The sequence below is a fragment of the Canis lupus genome, chromosome 2, assembly GCF_003254725.2.
Source record: "Canis lupus dingo isolate Sandy chromosome 2, ASM325472v2, whole genome shotgun sequence".
In the NCBI taxonomy this organism is placed as follows: domain Eukaryota; kingdom Metazoa; phylum Chordata; class Mammalia; order Carnivora; family Canidae; genus Canis; species Canis lupus.
This window is the reverse complement of record NC_064244.1, coordinates 44,812,325-44,834,284: the sequence shown is the minus strand read 5'-3', so window position 1 is coordinate 44,834,284 and position 21,960 is coordinate 44,812,325. Positions and strand designations below refer to the sequence as shown.

Genomic DNA, 21,960 nt, shown 5'->3' with positions numbered 1-21,960 from the left:
AATATATGCATATTATGTGTACCAATTATACCACCATAAAGTTGTTTTTTTTTTTTTTTAAGCTGTGGTTATGATATATGCCAATTTCTTGGATTTGAGAAAAAGGAGGATTTGAGGGGAAAATTCATGACACTCTCTCTCTGGCTCCAATCTTTCCTCCCCAAATCCTTGTGCAAATAGAATGAAGTATTAATTTTTCTAAAATTCTTCTTTCATTATTCCATTCCCCTGCTCAGAAACTTTTGATGACATTTCACTTCTAAATGGAACAAAGTTCCCCACTCCTAACATAACCTTCAAAGTTTTTCACTGTCCAGTTTCAGCCTTTCTTTCTTACCTTTTCCTAGCTATCACTGCCTATAAAAACCTCCCCTCTGAATGCCACTGATTTAACCATGCATTGGCTGTGTCTTGTGTCCTCATGCACTGGATATATCTTGGTAAAGAGCAGCAGCTGCTTATACCTGTTATTGGACAATAGCAGTCATAGTGTTTGATAAATACTTGATTAATACATATTAATATTTATCTCCTGTGGCTGTTAGATCTGTGAGTTCATCCCCTAGAAAATATATACTGGACCCCTACCACTAACACCAGCATGCAGCCATGAAAACAACAGTCACTTCTTTGTGTGTGCATGTGCAGGTGCACATGTGTGTGTAACTTTTGTTGTGGGGGAGATAAGCAATGTAAAATACACAAACATATACAAAATAACCATGTTATGATGATAAGTTCTATCAAAATAAATCATGCAGAGGAAAAAAATAAGGTGATGGCCATGCTATTTTAGATCGAATAGTCAGAAGAGGTAGCCCTCTGTATTAAAATGACATTTGGATCTTAACAAAATGAAAGAACTATGCAGATATCTGAAGGAAGAACATTTCAGGAAGGTAAATAGCAAGTGCAAAGGTCCTGAGGTAGGATCAGGTACCTTAGGCTCAAAGAATAAGAAAAAAGACCAATTAAAAAAAAAAAAAAGCCAAAATACAGTATGGGTTGAATCAAGTAAGCAAGAGGGAGAGAAGAAGGAAAAAAGATAAAGGAAAAGAAAGGAAAGGGCTTTGATAAGCCATGGTAAAGAGTTGGGGTTTTATCCCAAGTAAAGTGGGAAACTAGTAGAAGATTTTGAGAGGAGAAGTGATACACCTTTTCAAAGAGCCATTCAGTCTTCTGGTATTCTGGTAAGAATGGACTTGGAGCCAGGGCAGAAGCAAGGGAAATGGTTAAGAAGCCACTGCAATAATTTGGACAAGAGACAATGGTGACCTGGACCAGGGTGGTGGCAGGGGAATTGGTAAGAAGTGACCAGATTCCTCCCTTAATTTGAAAATTGAGCTGACAGTATTTGATGATGGAATTTCATATGGAACAAATGAGCCAAAGATGTTTCAAGGACGTTTGCCTGAAAAAATTAAAAACTTGTGCTTTCATTTGCTGAGTCAGGGAAAGACAAGGGAAGAGTGGGTCTAGTGATGGGGTGATGGAAACATGAACTAAAAATTCCGTTTCAGCATCTTAAGTATGAGCGTTCTATTTGTGGCAGATGCTTCAAGCCCCACTCCATTTCTTACTGACCTACCCCAGAGCTCACCTGGGTGTGTGATGGCCATTTCTATGCGCCAAGTCACATTCTCATCTGAGGCACCCAGACACCTCCTCCAGTACAAAGGAGTTTGCTAGACTGTGTGTGGGCCTCCTAGAAGGCCTTGTGACCAGGAGTAACCTGCACTGGGAAATATTTATACACCCCAAGTTCCACATTTTGCAGAGGGACAATGCCCCTTCAAAGGTTCCCCAGAAGACTGAGCTCCATTTACGCACACTTCATTTACTTTATTCTCTTCCTGTTGCCCTAACTTCCTTTCCAAATTAAGAAGCCATGCCAAGACCTTGCGGGGTCGGCCTGGCAGGAATTTACCTTAACACTACCAGAGATCCAAGAAGGAGGTGGAAATACTCTTTTGGACATCAGGGAAAATGTCAGGGATAGAGACAGAACTGGGAAAGATTACTCTTTTACAAGCCTATTTGAAAGCCTGTTGCCCAAGATCTGAATATGGATAGGTTCCTACACATACTTGTTCTTTCCTCTGTGCCTCATTTCTCTTTTCCACGTGGACACACTGATACCCATCAAGGAACAGTCTAAGCTTTTAGCAGAAGCTCCAGCAGATTTTCTAGATAGTAGTAGTTTGAATAGTGACGACAATTTGATTGCAGCTAAGGAGTTCTTGAGGACTTGTCTTGGATCTGCATTTGCATAGGAAGCACATGGTTTTTACTTTCCCTATATGTTTATTTGGGGTGGTTTTAGAAAAACAGTAGGAGACTATGGAGGGCTGCCTAATGCCGTCCTTTGGTTGTTATCATTGCTTTTCAATCGTGGTTTGTACTCTACTCATACTTTTTCACTACCTTGGCTCAGGGCTCAGAAGCATGACTTGTATGCCATTGTATAGCCAGCAATAGACAACATGAAGACTGTACTCCCTTCCAATCAATTGTTTAACTGAATTTGACAACAAATATCTCTCTCATATTTTAACTCAAAGCACAATTCCTCTTGCATACATTGTATCACATTTCAGAGTAATTTCCTTTTTCTGGAAACATCCAGAATTTGATTCTTTCTGATGAGCCATTATTCAGATAATTGTAAATTAGTGGAATCAATTATATGAATGAGATTTTTTATTCTAACTAAAGAGTTAATCCCAACACCTAAAAATACCCCCATTTTCACATTACTAAAATGGTAATATTCTTATCAGTGGCTCTCACATGAAGTTTCAGGTGACTAATACATTTCCAGATGGTACTCATAATCATACTAACATTTTATAAAAAAATGATTCTATATTTCTAAGATAAATAGGCAATCTGTGATTTTTAAATGTATTACCCAATTTTTCATACTCCATTTTCTTTTGTGAGATTGAGAAACAGAGCAAAAGAGCAAGTTTCTGAAGTCATAGGGGCAATGTCATTTCCTATTTTAAGAAGCTCTTTTTAAAGCACCCATTAAAAAACAGAACCATGTGAAATATTTATGTACACCTTTAATAACAGAGATGTAGGAGACCGAGTCTGCATCGCCTGTGCGCACATGTGTGTCTTCTATAAGGTTTGGAAGTCGGTCATCAGATGATGAAGGCCAAGCAGATGCTTTTATGGCTAGTTGAAGCTCTTGGCTCTTTCTCTGGGTGAAGGCACAATCATAAGAACCTCTCTTCACAAGGGGGCACTGTACAAACATCTAGCTCTTTTCATAGAAGAGCACTTTCTCACAGACTGGTATGAAGCGCCTCTGTGAATCTTTTAAGAGTTCCACATCATTCTTTCTGCTTTTTTCTCGCCCTGGCTCTTCTACCACTAGGGGGCAGACTGCTCTGTCCTCTCTAGTGAAATATCTGCAGCTAGCATCACGCTGTTTCGAATTCGATTTTAAATCATAGCATCATAGGTGTTCAATGATGTGTGTGCCCATGTGGCTTTCCAGCACTTCTCTCTCTGACCCTATAACATCTCAGCAATGTGTAAATTATAAGACATACTTAAGTTAACATAAATTCAAAAGTTTTTATTCATGGACCTTTGGTTGAAATCTAATCAAACTAAAACAAAACAAAACAAAACCCCTGCTGGGGAAAAAAGTGATTTGACTACCTGAGTTTTTGGTAACTTGTATTCAGTTTTATATTATTATAAAAGTAATTTCTATTTGTAGTAAAAAACCTGGACACTACAGAAAAGAAAGTTTAAAAATGCCAGTGATCCTAATACCCAGCCATAACACTGTCAATACTTTGGTGTATATTTTAATTAATTGGATTTAATTGTAAAATGCTTTTCATGAGTGATTTGAGTCGATTTAGTATTAGCAATTTCATAATGCACTTCTCTTTTATTGAAATATAATTGATACATAACATTGTGGAAATTTAAGGTGGCCAGCATGTTGATTTGATAAATTTATATATTGCAATATGATTACATTATAGCATTAGTTAAAACCTCTATCCCTTCACATAATTACCAATTTCTATGTGTGTTAGGAGTCATTAAGATTCAGTCAATTAGTTAGTTTGATGGTCATAGTACAATATTGTTGTCTGTAATCAATATGCTGTAATTAGATCTCCAGGACTTAACAAGTGGTTGCAAGTTTGTACCCTTCAATCACATCTTCCCTAATCACCCCCCCCCAACTTCTGGTAGCCCCCATTTTACTCTCTGTTTTGTTGTGTTTGACTCCTTTAGATTCCGCATAGAAGTGATATCCTACAGTATTTGTCTTTTCTCTGGCTTATCCCACTTAGCAGAATATCTGCAAGGTCCATCTATGTTGTCACAAATGGTGGTTATTTCCTTCTTTCCTAGGGCTGAATAATATCCTCTTGTGTGTACTTACTACTTCATAATGCACATGTTAACAAAGTATTAACACTAACATCTTGGAAAAGCCACTCATGCTTTTTGCTAGTCTCATTGAACTGCTGTAATGAGGCGGTATTAGAGTTGAAAATGCACATCCTCGAAGGTACCTGAAAAGTTGATCATCTAGATCTGAGATGTTCCACAGTCCCTGGAACAACTGAGAGCCCCAGCTTTGAACAAGACTCTGCAATACCTGCTCCTTGGATTCCTTTCCAAGTATCAACTCTAAACATGAGCTGAGGGTATTCAGTACTTATTTGTGTGAGTTCTTCAGCACCGTGGAGACTAAAATTAGGTTTCCTCCGTCACTCCTCCGATGCCATTTGAACTTGATCTGCCTGTCAAATAGTTGAGAAGGTAGCAAGCTGACTTTCCATAAACACGTCAGAATAGTAGGTGAAAAACAGATTCATTGATTTTGGGATTTCCTATTTCATTTATTACTGAAATCGACTCTTTTTCTTGTCCTTAACAAACTAGACTTAACTTTTATATAATATTCATTTAAAAATAAGGGGTGCCTGGCTCAGTCAGTTAAATGTCCAACTCTTGGTTTCGGCTCAGGTCTTGAGTTCAGGGTCATAGGATGAAGCCCCATGTGGGGCTTTGTGCTCAGTGCAGAGTCTACAGAAGATTCTTTCTCTGCCTCTTCTTCTGCCCCTTCTCCCACTCATTTCCATATGTGTGTGTGCTTGCTCTCTCTCTCTCTCTCTAATAAATGAATGAATAAAATCTTTAAATATCTGTATATAACAAAAGGAAACAAAAAGTTGAACTCACAGAAAAACTAGAAAGTTCATATTTATTAAAGCACCTGATTTACAGATTTTATAGTATATTTTGTATAATATCAATAATAGGAATATTCCTAATTATCCCATTCCTTACCACTTGACTGAACTCATAATTTACTAAGAATTACTGTGTATGAAACAATTCCAAAAATGTATTATCTTGGATTATACTGAAAAAAAAAAAACCCTCATGGTTGACTGTTTTACCACTTAATTTTGATTTTGATAATTCAAAATCTTAACATTTACTTTTTATCATTAACTTATTTTTGTTAGTAAGATTTAGGAATTCAAATTTACCAAGTTCTTTATATTATATAGGAAAAAAACCCCATATTGTCTGCCTGTACAAAGTCCACCCTTTAAAATAGACTGAATATTTAAGCATAGAGACTTATAATTTAGGTTTAACATAATAAACAATCTGTAAATATTATTCAGGTGTATTGTAACAGTACAGTTCTCATTGTTCAAGCCCAATATGATAATTTCCTAATAAGAAATAGTCTTTTAAATGTTACCAGCATGGGGCCCCGGGTGGCTCAGTGATTGAGCATCTGCCTTCAGCTCAGGTCGTGATCCCAGGGTTCTGGGATTGGATCCCACATCGGACTCCCCACAGGGAGTCTGCTTATCCCTCTTACTATGTCTCTGCCTCTCTCTGTATGTCTCTCATGAATAAATAAATAAAATATATGTTTTAAATGTTACCAGCATAATCTAAGTGGCTGATACCCAGGTGTTCACTGTGAAATTCTTTCAACTTTTATGTATTTTTGGAAATTTTCATAAAACTATTTTGGAAAAAAATCTCTTTGATATGGCAAGAACCATATTCTACGTATTTTTCTGAAACAAATTTTATGTGCCCCACCAGGTTTTTGTTTTAAACATCTGTAATTCAGCTCATTCTGGATCACTAAAGGGCTGATTGGCCTATTTACAGCATGCTTATTTTTCTCTTTATTTGTAAAAGATGGCGAGGAACAGTTTGTCAGTTTTAATCTTGTGAGCACTATTGATACATTTTATTGAAAGAACGTTAACCACCATAGGTTACAGAAATGTTTTTATGAGGTGAGATTTTTCCTGGTTGCAAGCCTCTCTAAAGAGGGACCATGTTCCATTTTCTTTTGTATTCCCACCACCTAGCACTGATTTAGACTCTCATTTGGCACTAGCCATGAAACAAGAACTTCTTTATAAATGTGTCTCTCCTGCAGCCCTCCCAGTTTCATATGATACTATGAATTGACTGTCAGAGAAGTGTTTCCCCTGGGCCTGCTGCTGAGAAAAGTGTTTTACCAAAAATATCTCATTTGATTTGTTTTTAATGTTGATCATCTGAAAAGTCACCTTCTCCTTAATTGTATTTATTTTTTTCATAAACAAGACCTCAAGCCATTTTCCACTTCTATAAATATTTTATATTCCTTTTTTCCTGCTTCCTTGACACTTTTAAAAAATGTAAACCCAGTCCAATTTCTTATAAGGCTGGAGTTTTAGTCCTTGGTTCATTCAGTTCTGTGATCTGTTTGGGCATGATTGTCTTCACCATTATCATTAGCATGCATATAGCATAGTACTTGGCACATAATAGATGCCTAATATGTATGAATATGTATGTATCAGTAGATGAGAGGGAAGTAGGAAGAGAGGGAGGGAAGGAAGGAAGAGAGTAAGAGTTGTCTGTTGTAAAATTTCACAGGGAAACTAGTTTACTAGACCATATCTTTTAGGATTTTGTGATTTGGTTAGGTTAAGTTCACTCTTTGAATATCAAGAAAAATACTTGCTGCCCCAAAGCATTTCGGTATCTGGTGTTCAATACTGCTTTAAAAACCCATGGCTATGGTTTTGTTTCTTTGACTGCAGTTTATTTTATTTCAAATGTAAATTCAGTCCCTTAAGAGTTACATACTTATATATCAAACTAATATAGGTACAATTCAAGTCAGCATTTGAATAAGAATTTGCTATAGATTATTTTACTTGATATCCTCTGACCAATGAAATAAAACTGTGCTTTCTCCAATTTACATTTTTTTAAAGATTTTTTAAAAAATTTATTCATGAGAGACAGAGAGAGAGAGAGAGAGAGAGAGAGAGAAGCAGAGACACAGGCAGAGGGAGAAGCAGGCTCCATGCTGGGAAAGCCCAACTTGGGACTCCATCTCCGGTCTCCAGGATCAGGCCCTGGGCTGAAGGCTGTGCTAAACCACTGAGCCACCCGGGCTGCCTTCCAATTTTACATTTTAAAGGCAGTGCATTTAATAGAGGAAGTCCCTGATTTAACAATGGCTTATTTTTGTGTGGAGGGAATGGGGTAACTGGGTGATGGACTTTAAGGAGGGCATGGGGTGTAATGAGCACTGGGTGTTATATAAGACTCATGAATCACTAACCTCTACCTCTGAAACCAATAATACATAATGTGTTATTTAATTGAATTTAAATTTTAGGAAAAAGAAACAAAAAAGAAATGGCTTATTTTCCAAAATTTAGGGGTAAGCTAAAGTTTCAATCAAAAAATAAAAAAATAAAAAAATAAATAAAGTTTCAATCAAGGCTCATGGTTTACCACTTACCAAATTTGGGAAAGTCACTTAACTCCACTGAACGGATAGAAGTAAAATCAGTGAGAGCAGTGGAAGCAAGGGTCAGAATATGTCCTATTATCTTATGAATGCCCTAATTGTATAAATGTCTGTCATAAATTTCTTGGGTGGTCGTGAGGGAGAGCTAAAAAATGGCACCTTAAGTTTTTTGCATCCTGTTAGAAAATAAAACCAAAAAGCATAAATAGTTAGTTGTCTTTCACTGTTACTGAAAAACCCAGATTCCTATTTCAGCCCCTAGTGAATTGCTGCCATTGGTTAGACAGACTGCAAAGTATCTCTGTTTCTCTTGATATGAAACATACAGAGGGTAAAAGAAAGTAGCACAGTGCATTCAGAAACACTGAGGTTGTCCCTTTTCCTCAAGCCTTGCCATCCTCTGCCGGCCGCCTTTCTCTTTGCACCCCAAGACTCAGATTATCACAGCTGAGCTGCCGCAGCCCTGTCCTCAGCCTCGGTCCCGAGGCCTTAGAATTAGGAATCTAAAGAATTTGGGGAAACCACTGTAGGGAGAAGATTCTAGACAGGCAACACTGACTCAGGCACATGTCTCCATCATGTATTAGTTTTGTGATGTGAGCCAAGCTACTTAACCTTTGCGAGCCTCAGGGTTCTTAACCATAAAATGGCAACCATAGAGGCGCCAGGGTGGCACAGTCAATGGAGCGTCGGGCTCTTGGTTTGGGCGCAGGTCATGATCTCAGGGTCGTGAGATGGAGCCCTGCCTGGGGCTCTGCGCTTAGCGAGGAGTCTGCTTGTGATTCACTCTCACCCTCTCCCTGCTCCAACTCTCTCTAGAATGAATATAGAAATCTTTAAAAAAAAAAAAAAAAGATCACAACAATAATGTCTACCTGAGAGCTGATTAAGATTAAACAAGGTTGGGATCCCTGGGTGGCTCAGCAGTTTGGCACCCACCTTCAGCCCAGGGTGTGATCCTGGAGACCTGGGTCGAGTCCCATGTCAAGCTCCCTGCATGGAGCCTACTTCTCCCTCTGCCTGTGTCTCTGCCTCTCTCTCTCTCTCTCTGTCTATCATGAATAAATAAATAATCTTAAAAACATAAGATTAAGATTAAATGAGGTTATGTAACTATTGTACATATTGCCTGTTCCTTTTGTGAAAATCTGAAACTTCCTCTATGACTCCCCTCTCCACAGAAAGGGAGCTGCCCTCATTCATTCCTTTATCGGTTGTATTCTAGGCCTCTGTTGGCGAAGAGTGTAGGTTTTGTACCTGGAAGACCCCAATCTTAATCTCAGATCCTCTGTTCCTTGGCTGCATGATCATGGGGACGAGTTACCTCAACTCTCTAAGCCTCTTTTTCTTCTGTCATAAAACAGAATAAAAATAGACTATGCTCATAGTACTATGGGGATAATATAAGGTATGTCAAGCTCTTATCACAGAATAAATACCAAATTAGTACTTGGTAACAATCATAGTAAAATAAGGAATTACAAAAGGAGACCCTGAGCTTGAGGTAACATTTGCTTCACAGACTCAGCCATCACAGGAGGAGCGTCAGGGTGAAGAAAGGGGATTTGAGGGTAACAGGAGTGACAGTACCCAGGAATGGGAAAGTTTATGAATGCTGGCTCCAATAAATGGATATCCAGATTTAGCGAGATATTGAACACTGTCATGGAAAAACTTCACAGTGCCAAAGTTGAACACATGAGATTGTTGTTATTTAGAGATTCTTGGTATTTGGGGTCTCTTTCTTTCTCCCCAGAGAGCGATTTAGTTTCTCAGCCTGGTAATTTCATCACTGCTTTCGCTTGTTTGTTAACATAGTTTTAAAAAGCTGAAAAGAGGCCATTTCTGCCCTTATTTGGTGTGTGGTCACCAATGAAAGCAGCATGAATTGGAGTTAGTGTTGCAAATGCTTTTTCAGTTAAATAACCTGTCTGCAGGATCCCTTAAGTTTTCTAAATAAATAAATAAATAAATAAATAAATAAATAAATGGAAATGTTTCTATATTTAGGTGAAGCCCAGGATTTTGAACAATTGTGAAAATTCCATTAGCTAATCTTAGCAGAATTCCTTGCCCCTTAATTATTTATTTATTCACTTATTTATTTTTACTTCTAGTAAACAGAACCAGTAGAGGGGTTTCATCCTGCAAATAAAACATTAAGATTTTGTTAAAGGACTGCCTTGTAAGATATAATGGCTTCATATGCTGTCCTTTTACACTTAGGATGAAAAGATTTCAAATAGATAAAAAAAATTATCACCCATCAAAATTGAAGATTGATACCCCTTTTGCAACTGGTAAAATGGTATTCCTACTTACCGTGTTTATGAGGTGACCCATTTTACAGTAGAGTTTTCAACACTGAAAATGTTTCTAACAGTAAAATAATAATTTTCCTAGCTGATCAGAAAGCTTGACATTGTCAGTAGTAGCGCTTCAAACATTCTGTGGTCTTTTCAAAAAACTGTGATGTAAATTACCCTATTCATCCCTCTCAAAACCTCTTTGCAGTAGTTCTTATTTGGATAAGTGAGGCCCTGAAACTTAGCAAGGTCAAGCAGCAGTGCTCAACGTCATGTCAGGTGGCAAGTTTATGACATGACTGTTGCTGTAATATCCTCTGTATCAGGACTGTTCTGCATATTTGCTCAATGATGCTTCATCAAAAACCAAACCAAACCAAAACAACAACAACAAAAAACCCTAGTCTGAGGACAGACCTATAATTCATATGGTCATAACAATGACAGTGTATTTTTTTTCTGGTTTTATTATTTTATTCATTTATTTGTTGCTACAATTATGGCTTTGTCGGAGGGAACATGCAAGGAAAGAGAAAATAAGTTAAGTCCTACCACAGCAAGATGTTTTGCCCTTATTTGGGAACACAAAAGAATGTAATACAGGTGATGCATCTTCTTGTCAAGGGGCCCTGTGGTTATTGGTTTTTTCATTCATTAAACAAACATCCGTGACTTACTTTCTAGGTCATTTGCTAGGCACTGAGCATCCAGTGGGAAAGCAAACATAGTCGATGTCCTTTAGATGGCCAGGTCCATCAGGGAAGCCAGATATTGAATAAGTAGTGATTACAAATGTGCTGACAGTGACAAAGAAGTGCAGAGTGCTGTGGAGACTTGTCTGGGAAAGCAGGGAAGGCTCTTGGAGGAAGGGGCTTTCAAAATGAAATTCTATAATCTACCTTTCACTTATCAGTTAATACCTAAGGAGAGGTATTTTGTTTTTGTTTTTGTTTTTTCCATCTGCATTTATGAATACAATATTGGAAAAGAAAAATGTTTTCTGACTTTTAAAAACTTCATACAGGGATCCCTGGGTGGCGCAGCGGTTTGGCGCCTGCCTTTGGCCCAGGGCGCGATCCTGGAGACCTGGGATCGAATCCCACGTCGGGCTCCCGGTGCATGGAGCCTGCTTCTCCCTCGGCCTATGTCTCTGCCTCTCTCTCTCTCTCTCTATGACTATCATAAATAAATAAAAATTGAAAAAAAAATATTTTAAAAACTTCATACATAGAAAATGGGGCAATTAAGCAATCATTGACCCCAAAAGACTTTTACATACATTAAAAACATTACTTAGCTTTTTTTTATTTCAAGCGATTAGCTTATATTAATTCCACATTTTAAAACTATTTTGACTCTAAAATATTTCCTGTTGACTACTTAGAAAAATGTCTTAGAACTTTACCAGTCATCCAGTAGATGCTTAATAAACATAAAATGTATTTCCCTTACTGCTCATTTTTTCCTCCCTGACTTCTTTCCTTCAACCCCCATTTACCAAGTATTTAGAAGGAACTCAGTGCTTTTTTGGTTAGAAGGAGTTTTTACCTAATTATCTTCTGAATTGCTAAAAAGAATCCTAACATACTCTAAGGTAGATGGGAACCTTAAGTATATAGCAAAACATTTGGATTCACAATCTAGTTTTATTTATTTTTTATTCTGATATTTAATCATGCCTCTTGTCAGTTGTTTTATTCCATGTCTTAATAATATGAGCTCTTTAACTACATTTTATTTCTGTTTGTGTCCTGAGACATAAATGAATAAAGAATGTCTTTGTAGCAGCTTAAAATACAGAGAATGCTTTCCTAATGCTCTCTAGACTATGGGTCCTATCAGAACTGTTAGCATTCTGGTAGTGTTACAACTTATAATTGTCTTCCATTTTACAACACAGAAAAAATGACCTCTAAATCAAGTAGGCACAAGTAAGGTTTAGAATGACTATTTGGAAGCAAATTAAGAAAAAGGTTAGCGTTATTTTGCAGCATTTACATTTAAAGTAATGATCAATAGCTAAGGGGTGCCTGGGTGGCTCAGTCAGTTAAACCACTGACTCTTGATTTCAGCTCAGGTCATGATCTCATCATGAGACAGAGCCTGAGTTGGGCTCCATGCTAAGTGGGGAGTCTGCTTGAGAATCTATCTTCCTCTCCTTCTGCCCCTACCCTGCTTGCTCTCTCTCTTTCTCTCTCTCTCTCTCTCAAATAAATAAATATATCTTTAAATAAAATAATTGATGGGCACCTGGGTTGCTCAGTTGGTTAAGCATCTGCCTTCAGCTCAGTTCATGATCTTGGAGAGTCCCAGGATCAAGCCCCGCACTGAGCTCCCTGCTCAGTGGAGAGCCTGCTTTTCCCTTTCCTTCTGCCTCTAACTCTCTCAAATAAATACATAAAATCTTTAAAATAATTATAACTGATAATTGATTTTGCTAATGCATGAGTGTAGTAACAACCCCAGTTACTGATACTGTATGAATACTAATTTACAAAGTGTGCAAGTCTGGTTGTTAACTTTCCTTTTGGCACACTCTTTCCCAATTGATCACTGTGAAAATAGAATTCTCACAGTGACACTCCAGAGGCAACCAATAAATGAACATGAAATGTGATTATTTGCTCCCAAATTAACTTCTGCTGCTTTCAAGTCTGTGACCAGCCTCAGTTTCAAAATACAGCTTGGTCCCGGGCCTATCTCTGCCTGTGCGGGTTTCCTGAGGCAGTGTGTTTCACCATAATGCAACTCCACTCATGTAACTCTGTGTTTCTCTAAAGTTCAGCTGACCAACCCCCACCTGTCAGAATAGTGCCTTGGTGTGAGCAAATGTCTATGTGGGGTGTGTTTAAATTCTTCCACTTTTAAATGTGGGACTTTCAGTTTGATTCATAGTAGCAATCTCCTATAAAGGAAATGCTGAATTTCTGTGTCAGACACCAAACCCCAAACTTGCCACTTTTAACATCTGGAATCTTGGAACCAAAATCCCAGAAATATTCAAGAGTCAAAAAGATACCTTATTTAGAGCTGCAGAGCCTAAGATCTACATTATTGGGAGGAGGTGGGCATATTGTTGAGCTTTTAGGAAGGTTAGGAATTATTGGATAACAATTTGGTGGAGGCAAAGTTTAGATTTCAGAATCTGGTTTTCCTGGGGGTGTAAATTTAGTTTCCAACTTGTAGAAGATTTTGTCTCGGGGATGGAACGTCTCTGCCACTGAATCCCATTTCTACTAATATTCTTACGGGTAAATAAATGTTTAACAATGACATGTTAATTGCCTTATTTCCTTTTCTACCCTTTAGTGCATGTGCAGTGAAAGTTATAAACAACTGTTCTTTTTTATTTTTATTTTTTTAAACAACTGTTAAAAACATAAATGGCAGCAAAGGTTCATCCTAGCAAACAACTTACTTAATTTTTATTTTTTGCCAGTTGTCTAAATTCTCATGTCGATGAAGTACTAGCCAGTCCTTCCAAAGAATATTAGCATTTATACTTGAAATCAAGTCTTAATTTTACTTATGATTAATGTCAGAAATAAGTAGCTTATTTCTGCGACCTTGCTGAAGCCTGGTAACCTACGAGGGGATTATGTATAACTGTTCAGGAAAAAATGAAAAGGAGGCAATGAGTAATTATTTAAGGAAGAAATAACAGTAACATTGGAAGATTCTTCTTGTGCCCATATACAATTTCACATTAGGAAAAAAATGACCAGATTATCCATTTCTTTGGTCATAATTTTACATACATTTATGTTTTTAATTTTTTTTTCATTTGAGGGGCAGAGAACCTGAACTGGGGGACAAAAGGAGAGAAACAAGCAGATTCCCCACTAAGCTGGGAACCCGATTCAAGACTTGATCCCAGGACCCTGAGATCAGGACCTGAGCCAATGTCAGACTCTGAACCAACTGAGCCACCCAAGCACCACTTATATTTACATTGTGTTATCCCACTGAAGGATTCTAGTTGTCCAATGTCAAGAATCAAGGGAGAAAAGAAGGAAGAAATACCTTGGCAGTAATGAAAAAGACAGCTTTGCATCTCCTTCATTGTATATTTCTTTTAGAAAAAGTTGGACGTCCTACAGTGTTTTCATTCTGCATTATTATTATGCCCTAATATATTATCAGTCAGATATCAGTTAATATAACATTCTTTTCAACATATAAATTGGAGTGGAGACAAAGACAAATGTTAGCTCAGATGCCTATGATTGGTTCCAGCCTGCTCGGGGTGATAGGGTCCATCTTGCCATGACTAATATAATCAGGATAACAAAGCAAGTCATGTGTTTTTGCTTCCAAAGTCATATGCCTGGACTGCAGCTTTTATTTTCTGGAAACACTGAGGCTATTTCACCTGTAAAATGTAAAATGGCACCAGTTAGAAGGAGAGCTCTGTCCTGTGTGGAAGGTGAAAGGAGTTCATCTTGGCTCATACCACCTCTCTTGCTCTTCTGCCCCTCTGTGTGTCCATCCTCACCCCCCTACCCCCCTCTAATGCCCACTGTCCCCCAACCCCACCTGCTCTCAGGGGCATCTTCCTCCCCACTCCCGGTTCTCCTATACTGTCTGACTTCAGTTTCAGATGAAGCCATGTGACTAAACACCCAAGTTGTTCGGCAACTTGCTAACTCTGCAAGGAATGTTTGCATTTTCTCAGAGCTGTCCTGACATGGAAATCAAGTAGTATAAAAGCATGAAATGATAATAGTGGAATTTCATCCGCCAAGAAGGGCAGACTCATAGGTGTAGACACAGGTACTTTCCTGATCTTTCTCAAAGAATACCTGAAAGGTGGCCTCCAATTTTGTTCTTGTGAAATATGGATCTGGGTACAAGAGCAGAAATGTGTGATTTACAAAGCCTTCAAATATTGCTGGTTGCTTCAGAGGGAACCTGTTTGTTTGTGAACTCTTGGCTCCTCTGAGTTTGCTGCTGTGTAGAGCCTCACTCACCCACTCTTGGCGCCCATCAGTCAGATAACAAAGAGGTGAAACCATAAAAATGTTTTCTATTACTCATTCACGGAGCCGATATGGGACCTGGCCCATTCTACAGAACCCCTGGTATGCCAGATGCCACTGGGAAAAGAAGTGCCCTGGTTACTTCCTTGAGTTTTTACAGAAATTACATGAATATTTTGAACCCCTCAAGTATAGGAGGGATAGAAGGAGTGGTGTGGGTCTCAAAATTTGGCAGATAAGAGTAACCATCAGTAAACTCAACTGTTGGCCAATTTTGTCCAGTTCAGAGTGGGTTAAATTGACTCTCAGCCCTCCAAGCCTCTCTAATCTTATCCAGGAGAAGTGCAGTTCTGCCTCGGTTTACAGTTGAGGTCACCCGTGGGGCAGTGTTTGGACAGGGACTGATGGAATTATACTGCACTGTTAACATTAAATACCACTCCCTGGTGAGGACTCATGACGGCATTGGGGTCCTTTGACTCTTGCGTACAATATCTTGAAATATATGCCTCCCTGAAATGTGCTGGACTCATAAAACATGCAAAGGGCTCTCTTTGGCTTTCATCATTTATTTGATTTGGAAGAAAGTTGTTTTAAGGGATTTATCAGAGAGTGAAGAATGTTTCTAGGGAACAGAAAATGAACAAGAAAATTGATCTCTGTTGTCAAAGTCATGCATGATAATTCACTCTCCAAGGTGACGCGCCATCTCCTTGAGGGGAAAGCTGCCAAAAGCTTTGAAAGTGATCTGCCTGTTTTCTTCTCACGCTGACTTGCAGGGAGGCGCTGGTATTTCAAGACCATTAAATCCTTGTGGAAGGTTTGCGAATAATGATGCCCATTCCTGTATCTAAGAGAAATTGGAGTAAGGAAAATTGTATTTGGCAGCTAGTTGTGTGAAACATAGCAATCTTTGTTGAATTTCCCCATTGTAAATATGTAATTACTTGTTTTTTTTTAACAAAGGCTATTTACCTTTTTTTTTTTTTTTTAAGATTTTATTTATTTATTCATGAGAGGCACAGAGAGAGAGGCAGAGACACAGGCAGAGGGAGAAGCAGGCTCCATGCAGGGAGCCCGATGTGGGACTCTATCCCGGGTCTCCAGGATCATGACCTGAGCAGAAGCAGACGCTCAACCACTGAGCCACCCAGGTGCCCCATATTTACCTTTTTGTTGTTGTTGTTTAAACTTCACACTTGATGTACAGGTTCACCCACATTCAATCATACTTTGCATGCTGTGTGGGTGGGGGGGCAGGGGTGTATGGATTGGTGTGTGTTGTGCTTTTCAGGAGTGGCATGTGACTATGCTGTTTAATCCAGACTATATTTAAAAACAAATTTGTGAGAAAGTGTTTCTTGTGTTATTAATGAGATAAGGTCTGAGTGAAGCAAGCTCTGTCGCAAAGGGCAAGTGCCACGCAGCAGGAAGTCCTGGCCATCCCTTCCACCCCTGCCTCAGCCTGCTTGCCTGCCACCTCCTTGTCAGCACATACCACCACACAGAGGAAATGCCCTCACTCAGCCACAAGTGTCTCCTGCTCAGCGCGGGGCCCTACAGCCCTGGGGCCCTGCACCAACTCTGACTTTCTGCGGTTTCCAGCAACCTGGCACCCTCCTTACAAATGGCTTTTCTTTGGGATCCTCAGAGATTCACAGTGTCAGGACCATCTCCCAGAGCCAAGACAAGATTGCGTTTCTCAAAGTCCTACAGGTATCAGTCTTTACTCTTTGTAGCGAGGAAGAATGATTTTCAGTCAGTCTCTGTAGCCTTGGCACCCACCCCGCCTCCCCCACCGCAATATGCTTTTGCCCTGTGTTGATCTGTTTAACAACTAACATGCATTATGCTGGCGGTATCTGAAATATGAGTGACAAAAACATGAATCTTAAAAGAGGGCTATTTGGGAACCTGAGCAGTAGCAGGAAGTTGACAAACTGTAAAAGCTGATTTTGAGAGTTAAGTGGTGAACTTAAAAAAAAAAAAAAAAAACCAGCCTTCCCCTTACTGGCATCTGGAAAATAAGGGTATTAGCATACCGAATGGAGTTAGAATAGCCAACGTTGGTCATGCTAACTTCCAGTTAACCCCTTAAACATCAGGAAAGGGGTCTTGCTGGATTTTAAACAGGCAATCAAGCAACAACGAGGAAATACTACTATCTTGTTTATAAGGGTTTCCGGGCACATTCACGTGGAAAACTAGCAACTATCTCTGTGATCTAGATGGTAAGTCGGCATTTTAATCTTGTCCAGGAGAATGAGATACCATAAAGTCAAAACTGATGTTTTCGTTAATCTTTCATTCCTGAAGATTTCTTGTAGAAATTAAATGAAAAATCTAGCCTTCACGATCTCAATAAATTGTCAATGACAACTTTGTTTTACATCTAGGTTAGCTTATTTTAACCAAATAACTAAAAAAAAAGAAAGAAGACAGTGAGAAAGAAATCTTGGATTTCCTTCTTTGCTTGAGAATTCTAGCTATTTACAAGGAAAAGATTGATTCTTCACACTTTTTTGTTATTGTTTCTGATTGGTTAGTCTGTAGCAGTGAAGGCTGTTTCAGGAAAAGCAAATACAGTTGAAAGTGTTTGCAAAATCTTGAGAATATCTTTCTTATTTAGATCGAATGCAAGGTATCTGGAAACTACTAGGCCTATATAATGGTATGTATTAAATTTGTATTAAAATGTGTTCTGATTTACTTGCATAAAAACATTCAAATTTTGGTTTAAAATAATTCATGGTAATTAATTTTTTTAGGCAGTATGGAAGATAGTGCCCTTGAAATTTATTAGAGAACTATAAAATCAGAGAAATCAAATTATATACTTCACTTACATTAGTAATGCATAAGAAAACTTTGACAAGGGATAAATAAAAATTGGCAACTGAAAGTGTAAGTAGCAATTCCATTTATTTCTGTTTCGAAACAAAATGAATACCATTTATTTTTGTTAATTATATTAATTTATTAGTTATGAATACAGTTCAACATTAGAAATAATACACCCGACTATATGCTTTGCATTCTACTAAATGCACATCTCATGCTTATTATTTGCATTTCATTCTTCTTACGTACTAAAGCGTGTGCTCATCAAAGATTTGTTAGCACTGCAGTATTTATTTCCAATAGATGGTGGATTCTGGAACCTCATCATTGAGATCTGATAACAAGTCCCGGAATTTTGTACTTGTCTAATTACTGGATAGTGTGAAAGGAATAGCATGTTGGATTAGTGTTTCAGAAACCTTGAAAAAAAAAATGCAGTTTAAGCTCTACTATATAATTTGCAGATATATTATGAAACTTGCCTTCATCTGGCAAAGTTACTTTCATTATCCTTCGGTCAAGTTTTGATCCTTTCCAAAATACAACAAGGAGTGGAATGTCTAAGGATGAATTTTCCATATATTTAAGTGCCCATATTTGTAGTTCTCACAAATATTTTTCTTTCTTTTTTTTTTTACATTTTTTTATTTAAGTTCAATTTGCCAACATATAGTATAACACCCAGTGCTCATCCCATGAAGTACCCTCCTCAGTGCCCATCACCCAGTCACCCCATCTCCCCATCCTCCTCCCCTTCTTCAACCCTTTGTCTGTTTCCCAGAGTTAGAAGTCTCTCATGGTTAATCTCCCTCTCTAATTTTTCCTGCAACAAGTCTTTTTCTTAAAAAAAGGTTAGAGTAACATCCTGAATCACCATCATGGGCCAGTCTCCTTTGGACCTTGAGAGACTTTGTCCCTCATGGATTTGCTTTTAATTTGAATGTAAATTGCCAATATAATAATTAAACGATTTATATATACTGTTTTTACTGTTCTGTAGGTCCTGTTTTGTCTCTCCCTTTGGACTATAAATTGAGGCCAGAAACTCCCTTACGTGTGACAGGTATGCACTAATATGCATTAGTGCATATTTGATGAAGCATCTTGCTACACTTAGTTTGTATGACCCTTTATTTGCAAAATCAACCCGTTGAATTTTCAAGGCCTATCACAGGCCAAGAGTCCAGTAGAAGGTTAGGGAACTCAGAGGGCAGTTGGCCACTCTGTTCTCAAATTTTCAGAGGTCTGCCAGTGCTCAGAAAGATTATGCATTCTACTGTAGTAATATACTGACAATAATGAAAAAAAAAAGATGGTTATCATATAGCTATAAACTTTTAACACGCCACACCATCTCAAATGAACCATTAATTATTGTATGTATGTATGTGTACACACCCACACGCCTACATACAACACACACACACACACACACACATCTTCTGAATGGCACATTTTTTATTGCATAGCATTCCTGAAGTTAAAGGTGTTGAACTGTTTACTGCAAACATTTATATTTTCCTGCAATTTTGCAATCCTGTTTTTGCATTTTTTTAAAAATATATGAGATCCTCAAATATGGTAATAGCTGAAACTTAGCTTGACCGTTGAGAGGCTTTGGATATGATTTCACTATTGAAGCAACTGAAATAACTGGGCATTAGCCAATATTTCTTCACTGAATTTCTCCTGTATAAGACTGTTGGCTTAGGAAAAGTATTTTATATTCTGTAAAATCCTCATTTGTGTGAAGTATAGTATCATTTTTTTTCTTTGAAGATGGAATGGACATGGATGCATGATACTAGTGGTACACTTAACTTTAAGCTGGAATAGTTTTCTTTGACATTGTTTTCCCTTTCTTGCAACATTCAGGATAAAGGAAAGCTGAGTCTATAATACATGAAATTCAGTTAAAGAGTCTGCTTTGTTAAAGTAATAGCAAATCATATACTTTGGATGAGTATTCATCCCAGAGAAATAGAACTTTGGACAGTTATACAATGCTTAAAATAGATTTGAAAGTGGTTTTTCAGCAGTGACAGATTTTTGTCTTTGTGGGCAAAATACATTACTATAAAAAAGCAAATATGTGGGCAGCCCGGGTGGCTTAGCGGTTTAGCGCTGCCTTTGGCCCAGGGTGTGATCCTGGAGACCCGGATCGATTCCCTTGTCAGGCTCCCTGCATGGAGCCTGCTTCTCCCTCTGTCTGTGTCTCTGCCTCTCTCTCTCTCTCTCTCTCTCTCTTTCTCTCTCTCTCTCTGTCTGTCTCTCATGAATGCATAAATAAAATCTTTAAAAAAAGCAAATATGATTAATATATAGCTTATTAAGCCAAATATGATTTGATAGGATTACATACTCAGGAGGGCTAATTTTCCTCTGTAGATCTGGAGTGAGTGCCAGTCGTTATTAGAGCCACACCTCTCCAACCTGTTTGGGAGGAGAGAGAAAGAGGAATGATGTGTTCATCACATTAGGTTTGAGGAGATAATATAAATGAGTGAATTTATGTTGGAGTTTTTAAAATATATAGTACTTAAAAAAATTGGGAAGAAAATTATTTGGGAAGGAAAGAAAGAATGAAGAGTTAGACTTAGTAGGTTGGTGGACTGTGCCAACCCCCCAAGGGAACTATGCTGGGACATTTTGTTTTTCTAACTGTTACTGTTTAAAAGTATAGTAATGTTCAAGGAAACCTTAAATAGAAAGTCGCTCTTCAAGAGACGGTCTTGTTTTCCAACCTGAACAAATCACAAAACTTTCTGCTTTCTCTCTTCTCAGAAAGAGACATTTCTGAGAAGAAATGGGGGGAAAATGTGGTAACTGTGGAGTGGGTGGGATACAAATGGAAGGGAAAGTCATCCAAGGTACATTTAGGACAGATATGATTCCACTAGCATCCCACAGGCCAGAAACAATGTCTAGTTTTCTCATCTTATACTAATAGGGGTCGTGAGATACACTAAATAATTGAGATGCTCAGAAAACCTCCAAATCTCTTCTTGCCCATAGTTTCAATGTCAACATCCCTCCCCCAGCATTTTAACAGATCTGCCAAATAGATGATTAATTAAATTCATTTAAGGATACTTGTACCTCTTGTAGAAGGGCTAATGGGTAAAATTTTTAACATGGAACAGACTGATCAGTGGAAAGGAGGATTAACAAACAATGAGAGAAACAGAAGCACAAAGGATATTCTAGCCAAGGAAAGATAAAGGCATACTACTAATACAAAAAACCCTCAATGACCCGGTGCTCTTAGAAAGTTATGTTCACATTTGCAGCTTGGATCTGGACATCTGATAGTAGCAGACAGGAGGCAAGGACAAGAAGAGAGTGTAGTCTCAGCCTCTCTGTTACCACTAACACCTGAGCCCTAGCACCTCAGTTGTTGTCAGAGTAGACCTAGCAATACCCACTAGAAATGTGGGCTGGAGCCAAGGACTCAGGAAGAGAAATGAGTGCCACCAACAGATCAATACACTGGGATGTAATTTCCCAGATACCACATTCATGCCTCTCATTGCATAGATTTTTTTTTTTAAAGCTTTTCAGCTGTAGCAGATATGATGACTCGTTTCTAGTGCCCCACAACTCATCTCATTTAATTCTAGAGGGAAGAGAATGGGAATCCTTACCACTAAAAAAGAAAGAAGGGATTGAAGGTGCAGGGGTCAGAAGCCACACATATACAGGAGGTCAGTCAAGTCTGCAGTAATAATAAGTAATGAGTAAGTAATACAATCTAATCTCTCATGGGCACTTAACTATGTTCCATGCCGTGTTCCCAGGAATGTACACGCATTATCTCATTTTATCTCACAAAACAACCCCACAAGGTGGATCTAGTATTGTCTTTATTTTCCAGATGAGGAAAGTCGGCAAAGTTTAAGAAATTTGCCCAAGTCTGACCTACAGCCTCTACATCTAAGTAGTCGCTCTGCTACCCTCAGTTTCCTCACCACATCTTCCCACGACCACACAAGGAGGA

General features: G+C 38.3%; 1 protein-coding gene and 1 long non-coding RNA gene across 34 annotated transcripts in view; one reads left to right on the top strand and one right to left on the bottom strand.

Annotated features, from left to right (window-relative positions):
- PDE4D (phosphodiesterase 4D) overlaps positions 1-21,960 on the top strand; it is a 1,438,885-nt gene that overhangs the window by 1,069,048 nt on the left and 347,877 nt on the right. Inside the window, exon 1 of one of the 33 annotated variants that reach the window (XM_025448320.3) lies at positions 16,419-16,838. The exons of 31 other annotated variants lie outside the window; for them this stretch is intronic. In XM_025448320.3, the coding sequence (XP_025304105.1) occupies positions 16,750-16,838 (89 nt within the window). In that variant the 5' untranslated portion in view covers positions 16,419-16,749. Of the gene's footprint in view, positions 1-16,418; positions 16,839-17,138; positions 17,354-21,960 lie in introns of those variants that run through there. One more of the 33 variants, XM_035713051.2, reaches the window with a different exon arrangement.
- The window catches only part of LOC112660654 (uncharacterized), a 70,214-nt gene continuing 63,928 nt past the window's right edge, over positions 15,675-21,960 (bottom strand). Inside the window, exons 3-4 of the long non-coding RNA XR_004813494.2 lie at positions 20,326-20,396; positions 15,675-15,972 (exon numbers count right to left, since the gene is read on the bottom strand). This is a non-coding gene — a long non-coding RNA (uncharacterized LOC112660654). The remainder of the gene's footprint in view (positions 15,973-20,325; positions 20,397-21,960) is intronic.